This window comes from Prionailurus bengalensis, chromosome D3 (assembly GCF_016509475.1).
Source record: "Prionailurus bengalensis isolate Pbe53 chromosome D3, Fcat_Pben_1.1_paternal_pri, whole genome shotgun sequence".
NCBI classification, from domain to species: Eukaryota; Metazoa; Chordata; class Mammalia; order Carnivora; family Felidae; genus Prionailurus; species Prionailurus bengalensis.
Window position 1 is genome coordinate 1,783,961 of NC_057356.1, and position 18,459 is coordinate 1,802,419.

An 18,459-nucleotide genomic window follows, 5' to 3' on the forward strand; every position below is an offset into this window, starting at 1 on the left:
CTTTCTGGGGGACACAATTCAACCATAACACAGGGTTTATCAAAAATTGTATAAAATCAGAGTGACCTTTGGCAGAACGGCTCAGAACCGGGGCACCAGCTTCGGGTGGTGTGATGAGTGTTTCCTTCCTTGGATCCTGACCGCGTGTCTCAGAACTGCCCGCATGGAACATCCGCTCGCCTGCCTGGAGGCTGGGGAACCGGCAGCGCTGTGTGTCGTTTGATGTTACCGTCTGACTTACGTGATAAGTCAGATGTTAATCAAGCTTTCCACCATCAGCAGATATTGGGGTGTGTTTTAGCCTTTTTCCCAGTAAAACAATGCGCCAGTTAATGTCCTTAAACATACAGATGTGTAACCTGGGGCTTTTATAGCTACGACACTTTAGATTTCTCAACAGGAATTGGTAGGCCAAAGGGATGTGTGTCTCTATTTCTGTTTTTCCCTAGAAATTGGGAAAATAGTGCCACACTGTAGTTTTACTGTGTTGTTGCTTTTTAAGATTTTACTTGTAAGCGATCTCTACACCCCATGTGGGGCTCGAACTCACAACCCTGAGATCAAGAGTCGCACACTCCTCCAACCGAGCCCGCGTAGCCTCGTCCCTCTGCAGTTTTACTCAGCATTTCCTGATTATCGGGGATATGTGTATCTTTTCATCCCCTTGGGCTCCCACGTCAGCCCACAGGCCAGAGGGTGGCTCCTCGGGAATGATCGATCATAGCACTTCATGTATCTTTATTGGTCTCAAACAAAAGCCACGAGTCATGGTCTATGATGTTTTTAATCCTGTGTCCTTCCCGTTTACATCCAGGGATACGTAAGATAATTCTCTGAAAAATAAGCCACGCGTATGTATAGTGGGCAGAATAATGCCCTCCGGGGATGTCTGTGCTCCGGTCCCAGGAGCCCCTGACTGTGTAGCCTTCCCCAACAGGGACCATCATAAAGTTCTTTCCAGAGTAAATAAATATATTTACAGCCCCATCTTTAAAAAGGTAGTCTGTTCTAAGCTTAGCATTACGGTAAGTTAAACAAGGCAACTGCATTTCCAAATTCCTTGGAAAGCTTATCCTCATTCACATTTAGGATCAGGGCCCGGGGAATTCTTCCAGTTATGATCAGAACAAACACTACGGTCAACTGACAATCCTTCTTCAGGATTCTGACTTTGAATGGATTTTTTTTTTATGTTTTTATTTATTATTGAGAGAGAGAGAGAGACAGAGCATGAGCAGGGGAGGGGCAGAGAGAGGCAGGAGACACAGAATCCGAAGCAGGCTCCAGGCCTGCCTCCAGTCACTCAACCAACCGAGCCACCCAGGCGCCCCTTGAATGGATTTTTAATGGGCGCCTGGGTGGCTCAGTTAGCTAAGCATCCAACTTTGGCTCAGGTCATGATCTTGCAGTTCACGGGTTCAAGCCCTGTGTCAGGCTCTGTGCTGACAGCTGAGCCTGGAGACTGCTTTGGATTCTGTATCTTTCTCTCTCTCTGCCCCTCCCCCACTCACACTCTGTCTCTCTCTTTCCAAGAAATAAACATTAAAAAAGTAAAAAACAGGGGCGCCTGGGTGGCGCAGTCGGTTAAGTGTCCAACTTCAGCCAGGTCACGATCTCACGGTCCGTGAGTTCGAGCCCCGCGTCGGGCTCTGGGCTGATGGCTCAGAGCCTGGAGCCTGTTTCCGATTCTGTGTCTCCCTCACTCTCTGCCCCTTCCCCGTTCATGCTCTGTCTCTCTCTGTCCCAAAAATAAATAAACGTTGAAAAAAAAATTTAAAAAAGTAAAAAACAAAATAAAATTTCCCTTACTGTTTCTTTAAGTCCAATAAAAATAAGTTAATTTAGATTCACTGAATTTTAAAATAGGCAGGGACCTTGCTGGGTTCAAATCCAGACTCTGGCCCCAAGTTCAGTATCCTGTACCTTGCCGTAACTCGCCCACCACAGTAATGAAATCTACTTCGGAATGGGTACACGTACAAAAGCAAGTTTTATGGCATAACTTTTTCATTTACTTAACAAATATTTATTTAACACTTCATATGTGCTAGGCCCCCTTCTCAGTGTTGAGGATAATTAGGGAGTAGTGGACACAAATCCCTGCCTTCAATGGAATGAGTATTCCAGAGGAAAAGGACAAATAATAAACAGCAAACAAAATACATGTGTATATGATGTGGGTCATCAGAGGGCTGTAGGCACTATGAGGGGAAAAGGGCAGAATAAGGGGTTTGGAGTATGAAGGAGGGAGTGCAATTTTTTTTTTAATTTTAAATATTTATTTATTTTTGAGAGAGAGAGAGAGAGAGAGAGAGAGAGAGAGAGAGAGAGAGAGAGAGAATCCGAAGCAGGCTCCAGACTCTGAGCCGTCAGCACAGATCCGGATGCGGGGCTTAAACCCATGAGGCATGAGATCTTGACCAGAGCCAAAGTCAGATGCCTAACCAATAAGCCACCCGGGTGTCCAGGGAGTGCAATTTTTAACAGGGTGGGGCAGGACAGGCCTCACAGAAAAGGCGTCATTGGATCAAAATCTTTTTATTTTGGGGCGCCTGGGTGGTGCAGTCGGTTGAGCGTCTGACCTCAGCCAGGTCACGATCTCGCGGTCCGGGAGTTCGAGCCCCGCGTCGGGCTCTGGGCTGATGGCTCAGAGCCTGGAGCCTGTTTCTGATTCTGTGTCTCCCTCTCTCTCTGCCCCTCCCCCGTTCATGCTCTGTCTCTCTCTGTCTCAAAAATAAATAAAAACATTAAAAAAATTTTTTTAATAAAAAAATACAATAAGATAAAAAGATTAAAAAAAAATTTTTTTTTAACGTTTATTTATTTTTGAGACAGAGAGACACAGAGCATGAGCAGGGGAGGGGCAGAGAGAAAGGGAGACACAGAATCTGAAGCAGGCTCCAGGCTCTGAGCTGTCAGCACAGACCCTGATGCGGGGCTCAAACCCACAAACCGTGAGATCATGACTTGAGCCGAAGTCGGACGCTCAACCGACTGAGCCACCCAGGTGCCCCTCCCTGGATCAAAATCCTGAGGGAAGTAAGAGACCAAGCTACCTAGTTGTCTGGGGATAGAGTGTTGAGACAGGCACAGCCAGTGCAAAGGCCCTGAGGTAGAATGAGGCTGGGAGTGAGTGCAGGAAAGGGTCCTGGAAAATGAGACTCTGGAGGTACGAGGAATGGTTAGCCGGTGTGGGACCTTCCACCAAGGCGGTGCAGGTGGTGCGGTTTCGGGAGAAAGCCTGTCCAAGGTGTCAGTACCTAAAGCTCCACCCAGTTCCTCTCTGCAGCCGGGCTGAACTACTCACCAAAATGTTCACGATTTTTAAAAATACATAAAAGGAGGAGCGCCTGGGTGGCTCAACTGGGCCTCCGACTTCGGCTCAGGTCATGATCTCAGGGTTCATGGGTTCGAGCCCCGCGTCGGGCTCTGTGCTGACGGCTCCGAGCCTGGAGCCCGCTTCGGATTCTGTGTGTCTCTCTTTCCGTCTCTGCCCCTCCCCCGCTGGAGCTCTGTCAGCCTCTCAAAAATAAAGATTAAAAAAAATTAAAAAAACATAAATGAGTATGAAAGCACAAAAGCAGAAAAACATTAGCAAGAAGGGACGAATGGCACATCTGCTTGAACAGGCAAGACGAAGCCAGAGCACAACTCGGCCAACCCCGACCCCTGGCCCACCTCCACCCCAGATCCCTCGGCTTCCTCACTCAGGCCCCGCCCCCACCGTCCCTCCCCCACCCCTTCTAGCTCCCGCCCCACAGGCCCCGCCCCTCCACAGGGCCCGCCCCCTTCCCTTCCGGCTAGGTCTGTTCCCGCCCCACCAGGCCCCGCCCCCACAGGCCCCGCCCCCTCCCTCTTCCGGCGCGGTGTGTCCCCCGCCCCGCAGGCCCCGCCCTTCCCCCCAGGCCCCGCCTTCTCTCCGCCCGGCCTCGTCGGTTCCCCGCCCCACCAGGCCCCGCCCGGCCCCGCCCCTCCCCTCCGACCGCGGCATTCCCGCAGGAAGGCTCCCGCAGGCTGCGTGGGCCCGGGCGCGGCGCGGCCGGGCATGCGCAGAGCGCACGGGCGCGGTTGCCGTGGCAGCGCCGGCCCGAGGGGAGGGCGGCGGGAGGGCGCGGTGCGGAGCCGGCGACCGGCAGGCTGAGGCGGCGGCGCGTCCACCGAGAGCCCGCGGCGGCCGGAGGCGGCGCCGGGCAGGCCTGAGCGGCGGGGCGCGGCGCCCGGGCCCGTGGGGATGCGGGACCGGCTGCCGGACCTGGCGGCGGTGAGCGGCGGGCGGGCGGCAGATAGCGGTTCGGGCTGGGCGCGGCGGGGCGGGGCGGGGCGGGGCGGGGCGCGGGGGGCTCGGGGCGGCCCGAGGTGGGGGCGGAGGGGAGAGTAGCGGGCGGGGGGCGCCGGGGTGGGCAGGACTCGCGGGGAAGGATGGGGCTGTTCGGGATGGGCGGAGGTGAGGGGGAAGAGCAGGGCAGGGGGGCGCCCGGGGTCGCGGCGCTGGCCCACCCCGCCGCCGCCTCGTGGGTCGCTGTCTCCGCCGTGTCCACGACGCCCCCACGGCCGAGAGACACGAACGCTTGTTGCCGTCGCTGACAGGCAGGGAAGCGGAGCTTTTGAGAGTACAGTTTGCCCGGGGGTGGGGTGGGGGGGGCACGGGGCAGTGGCCGGGCCTTGAACCCCCTTTTCTGAGCCCCTCTCTGCTGCTTCCCCGGGCTGAAGTCGCCCCGTCACATCGCCCTGTCTGATCCTGATCCTTTGCACAGCACTTAGGACAACCAGAAACTACTCGGCTCTGGTCGGTCCGGCCCTAGGGTGTGGATGTCAGCTCCCGGAGAGCAGGGGCCTGTCGCCTTGCCCGCTGTCCGATCGCTGGGGTCTTGCTCGGGACCCCGCACGTGGTGGGGGAGATGCACACGGTGCCCCCTGCCTGTGGGCGCCTCACAGCCCCGGGTGCTTGCGCTGAGCCGTGCCTGTGTTTGCCTTCCTTTCCACCCAGCACACCTGGCCGGTGGAGTGTGTGGTGCCCGGGGAGGAACCCAGCAAATGACCCTTCACTTGAGGGAGGGAGGGGCGTCCCCTTAGGCATGGGACGGATCTTTGATGCGCGGTGCCGAGTGCGGGAGAGGACAGCACCATGAATGACATGGCTGCGGTGACAGTCGAGTGGATGTTTATAGAATGTGGCGGAGTTGAGACATTTTAGGCCAACAGGTAATTACTACTTTTTTTTCCTTTAAAAACAGGACTGTTAATTAGTGCCGAGTGTCCATGTTTTGTTCTCCAGGACACAGATAAAGCCTCTGCCCTCTGCAGCGGGGCAGCCTCAGAACAAGGTGCTGGGTCCTCTGTCCTAGGGCCTTCATTGCATGTAGTGAATTAGCTTCTTTGCTCCTAGAATGCAGCTGGTTCTATGGCATGCTTAGGAAAATGGAAGGAATCGTCACGGAAATGGTTATCTGTGTTCCGTGGATCACATGGCGAAGCCGGGTTCAAAAAGGCAATGAATTACCCTCCCTTGGAACCATCACCTTATGTTTTACTCTCCTTGCAAGAATGGTTCTTCGTAGTGATTTTTTTCTTCTTAACGGTCAAATGTCTTGACCTCCGCAGTTTGCAGATGAACATCTGTTAAACGTAGCAAGTTCCCGCTCTCTCGCCCTGCAGAATGCCTTTCTGTGCCAGGAGGAGCTCACGTATTTGCAAAGAATTGTTGAGTGTATCCGAACAGGAGAACTGTAACTGTTGGCGGAAGGTCTCCAAGTGTATGTAATACTGGGGCGTAGCTAAGAAAGGTCTGTCCGTAGAATATATATGTAGCTTTTCTGGGCCTGATTAGCAAAAAATAAATCAGGCGGTTATTTACCACTCTAGCCTTATGTATCCTGCAGGGCCTCCTCCTGCAGCACGTGACCTGTTGGGATCTAGAATTTCAGAGCTAGAAGTGGCCTTCTCTAGTCCAACACCGTCCCGCTCTAGATAAAGACACTGAGCAATTGTAGAACACATTACTGGAAGTTTCTACTTCTGGAGTTGTCTGATCTTGGGCAAATTATTTTTGAAACTCTCAAAACCTCAATTTTCTCATTCTTAAGATGGGGATGATAATCTCTCTCTTGCTTACTCAGAGACATGGTTGTGAAACATAAAATTCTCTCCCGTGTGTGACCCTGGCAGAAGGTGGGACAACTGCCATGTCATTGTGAGTGCTGTTCATATTTATTAGTTTTTTTTTTTAATGTTTTCAGATAGTTATAAAAAACAAACTACTATGTGGAGTAAAAAATATTAATTTGAAACTGAATTTGACACGCGTGTAACTTTTAATATTTAAAAAACTCCTCTGGAAATTGTCAGAAATAAAAGTTAAACTTTTTCTTTCCTTAAGGAAATGTGTTCTTTCCAAGTGGTTCTTGGAGTAGTTGAATGTTCATAACCATGTTTCTAACCAGCTGGTGTTCTTTTCCTAGGTGAGCTTTAATTGGGTAGTTAAAATATCTCGTCAACAGTGTCCAACCTGGCAAAATAGTTGTTATACCTCCAAAAAGTTTCCCTTCTTAGCTGTTGGTGCTTCTTCCCAAGAAGAAGATTACCACTGATAACCATTTGGAAAAGACCTAAAAAGGAGTGTGTCCAGTACAATTTGCCAAATACAGATGTAGCTCCTTCTAACTAGTGATTCTCTTTTTGAGCAGCCAGTTCATTTGGGTGCAGGAAGTTTAAGTGACTTACCCAAGATCTCCTAGACTCTAAATCCGGAAAGAGTTGCTGATTTACCAAAAGCAGAACCACCAATCCAACAGACACGCCCCTGCGAGGTCCTGAGGAGGAGGTGTGCTAGATGCATTAGAGGCACAAAAATGACTTGGGTGCCTGTGTGGAGCAAATAGCCAGGGGGAGGGGAGGGGAGGGGAGGGAGCAGGGTGAAACACATTTTAGGATGTAAGTAAATGAAAATGGAATTTCTGTTCTAGGGGACGGTAACTCCAAATGCGTTTTGATTGCCTTTTTAAAAAAAGTTTGTGTGTGGGGCGCCTGGGTGGCGCAGTCAGTTAAGCGTCCGACTTCAGCCAGGTCACGATCTCGCGGTCCGTGAGTTCGAGCCCCGCGTCAGGCTCTGGGCTGATGGCTCAGAGCCTGGATCCTGCTTCAGATTCTGTGTCTCCCTCTCTCTCTGCCCCTCCCCCGTTCATGCTCTGTCTCTCTCTGTCTCAAAAATAAATAAATGTTAAAAAAAAAATTAAAAAAAAAAAAAGTTTGTGTGTATGCAAATGGGTGTATTATAGTTAAGAATAGAGAAACTACGATTTCAACTGTGGGCATTGTTTAAAGGAAAATAAACACATGGCAGTTGTGTGCATTCATTAGTAGACCTGAGAGATGAGAAAATTAGTATTTTTAATCCCTGGATTCAGAGAGATGAATTGCAGGTGCAATTTTTACTTTATTTTTACTTTGAGAGCAAGTGCACATGTGAGTGGGAGAGGGGCAGAGAGAGAGAGAGAGAGAGAGAGAGGGTCTTAAGTAGGCTCCAGTGTGGAGCCCACTATGGGGCTTGATCCTGTGACCCTGGGATCATGACCTGAGCTGAGATCAGGAGTCAGGTGCCCAACCAACTGAGCCACCCAGGTGCTCCTTTCTTGTATTGTATTGTATTGTATTGTATTGTATTGTATTGTATTTTATTTTATTTTATTTTATTTTATTTTATTTTATTTTATTTTATTTTTTGGAGACAGAGGGAGAGAGAGGCAAATACAGGTTTTTAAAAGGCAGGAAAAACAACCTAGATATTTTAAAAGTCCTTTGTTTATTTATTTTTAATGTTTGTTTATTTTTGAGAGAGAGAGATTGACAAAGCATGAGCAGGAGAGGGGAGAGACAGGAGACACAGAATCCCAAGCAGGCCCCAGGCTCTGAGCTGTCAGCACGGAGCCCGACACGAGGCTCAAACTCACAAACTGCGAGATCATGACCTGAGCTGAAGTCAGATGCTCAACTGACGGAGCCCCCTGGGCGCCCCTAAAAGTTATTTTGTGACAGCTCAGACTGCACATGTCCAAAGCATTGTATAGTAAAGGTTCAAATTCCCATTTATAATATAAGGCATTTTTTCCCTAAATACTTCACTTAAAATGATAAGAATTTTATGGCATAATTTCCTAGATGCGTATGTTTATAGTTTAAACTTTTATGTTTTTTTCAGTCTCGCTGCCTTTTTTTCAAATGTTTATTTTGAGAGAGAGCAAGAGAGCACGCATGAGAGTGGGGGAGGGACAGAGTGAGGGGGAGAGAGTTCCAAGCAGGCTCCATGCCACCGGCATAGGGTCCCACGGGGGCTCGATTTCACGGTTCACGAGATCGTGACTTGAGCCAAGATCAAGAGTTGGATGCTCAACCGAGCCACCCAGCGTTCCCAATCCTGTCAGTTTTTTTTAAAAAAAAAGTTTATTTTTGAGAAAGAGAGAGGTCACGTGAACTGGGAGGGGCAGAGAGAGAGAGACAGAGAACCCCAAGCAGGCTCTGAGCTGTCAGCACAGAGCCTGACATGGGTTGGAACCCAGGAACCAGGAGATCATGACCTGAGCCAAAGTTGAACACTTAACCCACTGAGCCACACAGGTGCCCCCCAGATTAATACTTCTTGTTTGTAACTTCCAGTCTGTTGTGAATTTAGGGAAGAGAAAACCTAAGAGAGCCAGTTCCTGAAAAACTAGTACATAAAAATGGGTTTCCTCTTCAGTGTGCACATCCCACAGGCCGCCTTAGTCCCGTCATCAGGGGCCGCCTGTGGTTCCCATGGTGGCCTTTGCACCTGCTGCCCGCCCGGATCCCCCTTCTTGGCCTGCCTCACACCTTCATTTGGTCTCAGTGCAGGCATCACCCCTGGGAAGTCTTCCTGTCCTCTCCCCTCTTGTGTCCCCAGAGGTGGCCGTCTTCCGTCTCTGAGCACCGGTGGGTCCTGTTTCCTCACAGGCGTCACCCTTTCCGGGGCAGGGCTTGTGCACTCTGGTGCCTCAGTAGTTCCCTCCGGGCACCTGCCGGGTGTTGGGAAGATCCCAGGGTGAGGGATATGTAGGTGACCATGGAACCTGTGGTCCTGAGGCTCTTTCTGTTGCCGGGGACACAAATCCAGTAGCTACAGCAGAGAAGAGAAGGACAGCTATCTATTTTTTTAAATGTTTATTTTGAGAGAGAGACTGAGTGAGCAGGGGAGGGGCAGAGAGAGAGGGAGACTCAGACTCTGAAGCAGGCTCTGGGCTCCGAGCTGTCAGCACAGAGCCCGACGCGGGGCTCGAACCCACGACCCGTGAGATCATGACCTGAGCCGAAGTCGGACACGTAACAGACTGAGCCACTCGGGCGCCCGGAGAGAGGGACGGTTATTATAAAGAAGGGCGGTGCCTCAGAACCAGAGGGCAGAATGTGCCTCGGGACCCCCTGAGGAGCGGAGCCAGGGATCGGCAGGCAGCTCACGCCTGCACCCGGGTCACGCCTGCTTTGTCATGTGCCCCTGTGCTTCTGGTGTCCTCTCTGTCCTTCCCGTGTGTGCTCCCTCCGCCCTCCCCCTCGGGCTCCTGCCCCTTCTCTTCAGTTGCTCAGCTGACCCCACTGTCACAGCCTGGCGTGCGAGCCCTGAGCGGACAGACAGTGTCCTCGTGCCCCAGAAACTCAGGTGGAGGGTGGACAGGGGTCAGCCGAGGACACCCCTGCTCTGAAGGAAATCAAGCAGGGTGAGAGGCCCGTGGGTGGGCTCCTGAGGATGGGCGACCAGGGGAGGGTGTGTGAGCTGAGACTGGAATGAGCCGGAGCCACCAGCAGGGTCGCACGGGCGGGCGACCTCCCGGGTGGGGAAGGGGTGGTGCGAAGGGCGGATGGGGGGCTGGTTTGGTTGGCGGTGAGGCAGCGTCCCAGATAAGGGGAGACCCTTGAACATGGCACGCGAGGAAAAGGGTCAGATAGCAGAAGCATCTGCACGGTACAGTTCTGTCTATGTAAAGTCTAAGTACCTGTCAGAGGTATATGTATGATGTTAATAGTGGAGACAAGTATGTAGCAAAAAGGGAAAACCACGAAGCAATGTGATGTTCTACCACAGGGCATTGAAGTCTGACAGTATGAGTGTGAGAAAGGCCTGTTACGCTCAGCTCCAGAATAACAAACCGGCCAACAGACGGCTTTTACCCGTAATCACAGGTTCTTTTCTTTGACTCAAGGGATTTAAGTTTGAGAAAGAAGTTAATGTATTCTAGCAGCCAAGGGACAAGTGCTGTAGATATTTCAAGGAAATGTAATTTGTCTGCCCTCACTTTCGATCTGTGTGTGTGTGGAGAAAGAAGCCAGCGTTTCATCAGAGTTTGGATTCTCCCGATTTGTGATAACCCAGCTTCCGTCGAAGTCTCAACAGTGAGCGTTCCCGTGACAAGTTATTCACGGCTGTTAAACGGTCCCCAGACGTGGAAGCTCCTTGCTCTCTGCTCCTGACGATAGTTGTCACAGAGGGAGAATTTTATTTTTAATGTAACCCTGCATTTAAGGAGACTTCTTTTGAAATGTAACGGGAGCAGAAATGTTGGTATTTGAATGTTTGTCTTGCAATTTGACACTTTGGAAGTCGAGCCCGTCATATCGGAGAAGACTCCTACTGCCTCCGGTAGAGGCTTTGCCACAAATTGTAGCGACCGTCACACGGCGGCTCGTACGCGGTCCGTTCACCGCCCAACTGGAGGGATGAACATGGGCGCGTGCAGACGGGGCCGTGATGCCGCTTAAATGAAACAGCAGTGTTTCGGTTGTCACTTTCTTTGTTCTTTTTTACGAACGGAAACGCTAAGACGGCATAAGGGGGCCTGTTTCCTCTTACCGCGTGTTTTGAGAACTCCAGTTAGAAGTTAGAAATAGAAGTAAAGGGTTAAAAACGAGGCTAAAGGAAGAGGACGGAGAACGCGTTCCTGGTCCTCTGGCTCCCTCGAGGGCTGCAGGTGGAGACAGGGGTCCCCCGCCCACAGGGGTGGCCGGGAATGAAGAGCACGCAGGTGCGCGGGGTGCCTCGCGGTGGCCCGCGCACTGCCGCTTGGGGTGTGCTCAGCGCTCAGCGTGGACAGGCGGCAGTGAGATGCGCGTTCCTCGGGCGTCAGGCTGGAAGCCTCTCCCTGAGCGCCGAGGTGCATAGCGGTGTCTCTCCCCCGTGGGAGGTGAAAGTTCCCTCGAGTTTTCTGCAGAATGGAACACACGGCGGCATCTTCTGCGAGGGATTCGCCTGGGGATGACCAAGTACCTCGGGTGGGGAGGGGGGAGGCGCACAGGTGAAGCAAGACGGGCTGCGGGTGGATGGCCGCCAAACCGTGTGATGGGTACATCGAGGGCTCACGGTAAGTTTCCTTCTGCTTTTGTGTGTGTTTGCGGTTTTCCATAAGAAAAAGCAAAGCAGAATCCGGGCATCTGTGAGTCTAGAATTACTCTCAGAGCAGTGAGATGTGAGCAGCCCTGTGAGAGTGATGTGGGGGCAGGTAGAGGTGTTTCGCATCCCCCTGTACTCAGCGCCACGGGTGGAACAGCCAGCTGCAACTCCTAAATCAAGTTCATGACGGTCCTCGCAGGCCAGCTACTTAGGTGATGCTATTTCGCGCTGATGTTCCTGGCCTCGAGCCGGACAAGACAGCCGGTCCCTTTTGAGACCCCACAGCTGAGAAGGCAAGACAATGAGACAAATAGTCACCAGGGAGTAGAGAGACACAGGGCCAAGTCCAGAGGAGTGGGGGTATGGAATACACTTTCTCAAAGGCAAGGGGTGAGGCTGTCGCAGGGTGTCGGGAAGAGAGCCTGGTGGCCGGGCTTTGTCTGGCGTGGCGGCCGGGAGGGAAGCCCCCCTCCTCTGAGGGGTGGATGGTGAGATTTGTTTTTAACTTATTCATTTTCTTTTGAGAGCGGGGGAGGGGCAGAGGGAGAGAGAGAGAACCCCAAGCAGGCTCCACACTCAGTGCAGAGCCCGACATGGGCTGCATCCCACGAACCGTGAGATCGTGACCTGAGCTGAGACCCAGAGTCAGACGCTGAACCGAACGAGCCCCCCAGGCCCCCTGGATGGTGAATTTTTAAGAGCAAGGGTGTCTGGAATCAAATCGACGGGGCAGCCCCTCTGCCCTCAGTGCCTTGACCCCTTCCTGGTGGGACGGGCCCGTTGCCCGGGTGCCGCAAGCTGGAGGTAAAGGGTCAGCACGGTGGGATTGTCGGTGGCCAGCTCTGTGGAGCCAGACAGACCCGGATCCGCAGAGTGGCCCTGTGGCTTCTGAGGACTCGGGCCCGAGTCCCCGAGCCACGCGGTCTGTGCTCCGGTGTGTGACGTGACGTGCTGACGCGGGCCGTGGGTGCCTCCCGCAGCCCCCGGTGCACCTGCCCTCCATCCCGCTGGCAGCCTGCCTCTTCCTCGGGAGGGGAGGGGCCCGGAGGAGTGAGAGCTATCTGTGGCTCCCCGAACGTTCTTTGGGCGGCTTGCCGGCTGATGGCCGCTGGAAGTGCAGCTTTGCTCACAACCGAGACCGGCTGGGATTCTGAAGCCTTTGTGGGTTTACGCGCCCCTATGACACCGAGGCCCTCGGGTCACACGGGTCACAGGCTCAGGGCCTGCCGGTGAGCAGGCCGGAATAGTCCTGCTGACAGTAACGGGGAGTCGAGTTGCTCGCTGAGCGCGGTTGGTTAGAGCTGGCTGCTCCCAGCTCTGGGGGCCACAGAGGTAGGTGGAGGCGTGGCGGCCGTGCTCCCTGGGCACCCGGGGGCTCCCCCTTGCCCTCGCAGCTGCTGGTGGGGCTGCTCGTCCTCGGGCACACCCTCGTCACACGGCCGTCTCCCCCGGGTGGCTGTCGTTTTTCCTCACACGGACACGAGTCACGTGGGGTGAAGGGCCCACCCTGTTGCAGCATGACCTCGTGGCAACCAGTTACCCCACGCGGACCCCTGTTCCCAATATGGTTCACGTGCTGAGGCCCTGGGGCCGGGCCTTCAACGTCTGTGTTTCTGGGGACACAGTTCAGTCCGTAGTTCTTGTCCTGTTAACGCGGCACAAACACAACACTCTCAGCGTGGTCACCCCGGGCGTCTTTCTCAACAACTGGTGTCGTGTGAGAGCAGGGTGGTGGCTGTGTCCCACTCGGGACATGGCTGGGGGCCCCAGCTGGGAGTCAGGGTTGAGTGAGCCCACGCCTGTCTGCAGGGCGCCGCCCGCTGAGCGCCCCCCCCCCCCACCCCGTGCTGCTTCCCACAGCCCTGCTGTGGCTCGGGCTCCCACTGGCACCACGTGTCTTGCCTCCCTCCCTGGAAAATGGTTCTTCACGCACTGGAGTGTGTCAGAATGTAACAGCGTTCAGCGTTCTGGAGTGTTCTAGCATGTTCTAGAATGCCCCACTCTGACCTGAGTCAGAGACCCAGGCTTCTGGAGATTCTGATGCAACTCGAGTTTGAGAAGTGCCCTGGAATGTTCTTTGATGGGATTTAAACGTCCAGAACCTGACTGCTGGTACAGCACCGCTGTGGCTCCTCCCGGCAGTCCAGTCGGGACAGCCGCCTCTCTCCTCCGTGTCACTTCCCGGGTCTTCTGTGCTAAGGGTTTCCTCATTAAAAGTGATTATTATTCGTGGGCGCCACTGGGAGTGGCTCAGAGGAGCACGGGGGATGCCAGCGAAGACGAGTGCAAGGTGCTTGAAAGGTACGTGCTTTAGAAAAGTTAACCGGCAGTGTCCGTGTTCTTAATCTTCGTAGAAAATACGCAGTGTAAGGGCTTTGCTGCTCGGAGATAAAACTTGCTGTGTCATGTTGGCTTACGTGGGCCAACGAACGGGTCCGCGTTGCTGACTTCTGAGAAGTCCGGCCACTGTTTCCAGGAAGCAGCCGCGCCACCTCCGGGGCCCCCGCCCCTCCCCCTGCCGTGGTCTCTTCCGTGGACAAGCGACGTCGTCGTGGACGGTTGTCGCGGACAGTGCCGGCCTGTTACGGTTCATGCTCCTCTCTCTCAGTTCACCGTTTGTGCCCACGTGGACGTTTCTGAGATCTGAATTCTCCTTTTTATATCTTCCGTTTTAGTGCAGAAAGAATGATGATGGGGACACAAGTGTTGTCGTTGAAAAGGACCATTTCATGGATGATTTCTTCCATCAGGTAAGAGCCACTGAAGGAAGCCCAGCCAGACTGTCTCCAAACACAGTTAACATACCCGAGTGTTTGTCTTATTTGAAATGATACTAAAAGTAATATAACGAAGAGTTGCCGTGTGAATTACATTCAAGTTCTCTAGAATTTTTGGTGCCGTTAAAATACTTGGTGGCGTGGAGCCATTGTTCCGGGAAGTGCACTTGGGGAGGGGACGGGGCAGTGCTGGTTTGACCCCGGTCCCCTCCCAGGAGGAGCTTGGCGACCCAGGGCTGGGTGGCGCCTGGCCGGGGCTTCCTCTCCTGACGTGACGCTGATGTGATGGGTAGAGAGCGCCCCTCCCGGGACAGGCTCCTCCCAGACCCTGCCACCCTCAGGTTCTCACTCTGGGAGCAGTGGTCTCCATGCGAAGGGCCACCCGATCCTTTCCAGAGGGAGTCGTGGTGGCGGTGGTGCCCTCTGCCGATGGCGCCGGGTCAGGAGTGCCCAGCACGCACGCGACGACACTCCTCGTCCTTGTCCTCCACAGGGTCCCCACACGGTGACCTCAGGCATCAAAGAGCTCATACTGTGTCTTTTCTAAAACCACCGAACGAATCTTAAATTCCTCTGCTGGAAAGTCTTAGACACAAGCAGGTATATCACTGTGGGAAAGCCACTCTGTCACCCATCAGCCTGGCGTTTCCCTGAGGTGCCCACCCTGGAGCCGCGTCCCTTGGATCTGACCTTGTACCGCGTCCCCTGTCCCGGGCTGGCCGCAAGGCCTTCCCCCTCCCTCTTAGCACCCCAGGGCTGCTGTTGGGGTATCCCGTGCGTAAAGGCTTAAACCTAAGTGATAGTTGACCGAATTTTGCGTGAATTCAAATTTTTGAAACTGAGTCACAGAACAAATAATTTGACTTCGTTAAACATGAAGAAACGTGTGCGTTATCTTTTTTGAATGATGAAAACTTCATTTGCAGGGTTTATTTTGGTTACACTGAATCTAGTCTAATAGTTTCAGTGGACTCTTAAAATTGCTTATGTTTATTTTTGAGAGACAGAGACAGGGCGTGAGCAGGGGAGGGGCAGAGAGACAGGGAGACACAGAATCCGAAGCAGGCTCCAGGCTCTGAGCTGTCAGTACAGAGCCCGACGCGGGGCTCGAACTCACGGACCGCGAGATCATGACCTGAGCCGAAGTCGGATGGTCAACCGACTGAGCCACCCGGGCGCCCCAAGTTTCAATGGACTCTTAAATCCAGGGACAGTCTAAACTGGCCTATCAGTGTGCAGATTTGAAAAAAAAGGAATATGTTAATAAAAACATATTAAAAGTTATCAGTTTTCAGAATTCACTGAATATCTAGTATAAGCCTAGTCACTGGGTTTACGTATTTATTATGTTAGTTCCTAATTTTATCTAGTGGAAAAACATGAAATTAAGTTATTTGATACAGGGACTGACTTTAAGGCCCAAAGAAGTTAAGATACTGAATTTCCTTGTTTCACTTTGGAAATGAGACTGTTTTTAGTTGTCTGGAGCTTACCTACCCACTTTGTGAAATTATTTTTCTATTTTTACCCCCTTTATCTGGATGCTTAACTCTTCCAGAATTCCATTCTTTGTAAAAATGTATTTATTGTAAAGACCCACCTGGCATTAAATGATGTTGTCACCTCCGGTGGAAGAATTGTGTACAGCAGGTCATTGAATGCCACTCCCCATGTTTCTGGTCACTTCACGGGTCCGTGTCGGCTGTAGGTGCCCCAGAGGCGTGGGAACGGGACTCCCGCTGGGAGGCTTGGCAGCATTGGGGTTCAACCGAAGTTCAAGTTTTCACTGGTTAGAGAGTCGTCGTATTTACAGTTAAGTCTCGTGGAAGGATTTCTTAGACAACAGGTGATGTTGTTAATACAAACTGGTTTTTTGAAAATGGCCTTTGTATCTTAAATATCACATAGAATGCTGTAAAAGATAGACTTTTGCACGTGGCCAGTGTTTAGTAAAGGACTTTGGAGAGTGCTCTTCGGGTGGCCAGGAAAGGCCCCCCTGGCAAAGATGACTTGTAAGGGACAGAAAGAGACCCCGTGTGGTGTCAGTGGCAGCTGTCAGCACCACCCTGCCGGCCGGCACCTGCACCGTGTGGGAGTGACAGTCCCCGTCGCGTCGGGCCCGAGGCCACGCGGCACCAGGGGTGTGAACGCAGACTCTGCAGGTCTGCAGGCGGTGCCTTGGTCTTGGGTGATGGTTGTGCCCTGGTGCGTTGGCTTCGGCTGAGACGGAAGCCCGTGCACTGAGGCCAGAGTGTCCCTGCTGGTATTGAAATGGCAAACGTGTAAAGGAATCGGTTTTTTGTTGGTGTGTCATTTTCACACGGTCAGTGAACTTAAGCTGTGAGCGTGAGAAGTATGCATGGTCCTACAGGACTTACGTCAGTGCGGGTGGCCCCCGGCCCGACGGAGTAGCACTTCGCCCTTCGGGGAAGGCGGGATTCTGTGTTCTACGCCCCTCCGGCACGTGCATTTTCAAAGTGTGCTTCGGAGTTCGGACCGGGGTCCCGGGGGCCAAGACCCTTTCAAGGAGTCCAGGCGGTCAAGACCATGTTCATGGTGATCCTAAGATATTTGTCTTTTCCCCTCCTCCCCTCGCGAGTACGTGCGTGGAGTTAGTCTCCGACCGCCGCTCTCACAAATCGCCACCGCCCCAGCGGCTTGACCGACACGCTTGCGCTCTCTCCCGGTCCAGACGTCAGGAGTCTGAAGTGAGTGTGCAGCGCTCACACCCGTGTGCCGGCACGGCTGGCTCCTTGTGGACGTGCCACGGAAGCAGCCATTCCCTGGCCTTTCCGGCGACTGGCGCTGAAGGCACATGGCTCCGGCCTCCGCTTCTGTTTTCTCACCCCCGGCTTCTAAATCTAACCCTCTCGTCCCCTTTTTTTTTTTTTTTTTTTTTTTTTTTTAATTTTTTTTTTTTCAACGTTTATTTATTTTTGGGACAGAGAGAGACAGAGCATGAACGGGGGAGGGGCAGAGAGAGAGGGAGACACAGAATCGGAAACAGGCTCCAGGCTCTGAGCCATCAGCCCAGAGCCCGACGCGGGGCTCGAACTCACGGACGGCGAGATCATGACCTGGCTGAAGTCGGACGCTCAACCGACTGCGCCACCCAGGCGCCCCTCTCGTCCCCTTTTTGTAAGGACACTTGTGATTACTTCAGAGCAACTCAGGTAACCAGGGTAGTTTTCCCGTGTCAGGACTCAGCCCCATCTGCGAAGTCCTCTTGCCCTATACGGGAGCACTCACTGGACTAGGATGTGGACATCTACCACGACGTGGAAGGATTTTGTAATGACTGTTTTAGGAAGGATCAGTCAGCACTTAAGCTGTGTGCCCAGTCTGGTAATTCAGATACAGGGATCTGTTTGGATGAACCTTGCTGACGAGTACATTACAGTTTGAAACAAGTGTTCAATAGTGTAGATCATTGGGTAAAAACAATGACTATGAAGGCTTGGCCTCGTCTACAGTAAACACCTCCCCACGTGGGTATGACTGCTGGCATGCCCTTTTTTTTTTTGAAGATTTTTAATGTTTATTTTTGAGAGAGAGAGCGTGAGCAGGGGAGGGGCAGAGACAGAGGGAGAAACAGAATCCGAAGCAGGCTCCAGGCTCCAAGCCGTCAGCACAGAGCCCGATGCGGGGCTGAAACTCATGAACCGTGAGACCGTGACCTGAGCTGAAGTCGGTCTCTGAACTGCCTGAGCCCCCAGGCGCCCTGCCCTGTTCCCGGCTGACTGCACAGAGAGCTGCAGGCGGCCGTGTGCTTCCCGGTGACGTCATCTGCGGCAACACGTGGGTCTTGATGGCAAAGGTTTGTACAACCTGATGGGTTTTGTTACTGAGGGTTGATTGACACCGCCTTAGCCACGGCGGTATGGACCTTCACACGGTACGTGTTTCTTTGTCTTCAAAGTAAGTAATTCCCGGTGTGAGAATGGTAAAAGGCTGTTATTTCTTTATGTGGTGATTACTCATTCACTTCCCTCCTTTGTCCTTCCCTTTTCGGGAACGGCAGGTGGCAGCAGATTGGGATGTGCGCAATAATGATGACTTTCTGTCTGTCCTAGGTTGAGGAGATCAGGACCAGTATCGCTAAAATAGCTCAATATGTTGAAGAAGTAAAGAAAAACCACAGCATCATTCTTTCTGCACCAAACCCAGAAGGAAGTAAGTTACTGGCTTTGAAAAGAAGTGCGTCTGTCTGTGTGTCTGTCTCTGTGCCTCTTTCTTGCTGCCTTCGAAACGGGCCTGGGCCCTGGCGGCATCTGCCGGAGGTCAGGCCGGGAG

The 18,459-nt window shown here is 52.9% G+C and overlaps 1 protein-coding gene across 5 annotated transcripts in view; it reads left to right on the forward strand.

The window, feature by feature from the left end:
- Nucleotides 1-4,011: 4,011 nt before the first annotated feature.
- STX2 (syntaxin 2) overlaps nucleotides 4,012-18,459 on the forward strand; it is a 36,089-nt gene continuing 21,641 nt past the window's right edge. The window contains exons 1-3 of one of the 5 annotated variants that reach the window (XM_043557284.1): nucleotides 4,012-4,261; nucleotides 14,065-14,139; nucleotides 18,240-18,339. In XM_043557284.1, coding sequence (XP_043413219.1) covers nucleotides 4,232-4,261; nucleotides 14,065-14,139; nucleotides 18,240-18,339 — 205 coding nt within the window. In that variant the 5' untranslated portion in view covers nucleotides 4,012-4,231. Of the gene's footprint in view, nucleotides 4,262-13,433; nucleotides 13,691-14,064; nucleotides 14,140-18,239; nucleotides 18,340-18,459 lie in introns of those variants that run through there. The other 4 variants (XM_043557285.1, XM_043557287.1, XM_043557283.1 and 1 more) reach the window with 4 other exon arrangements.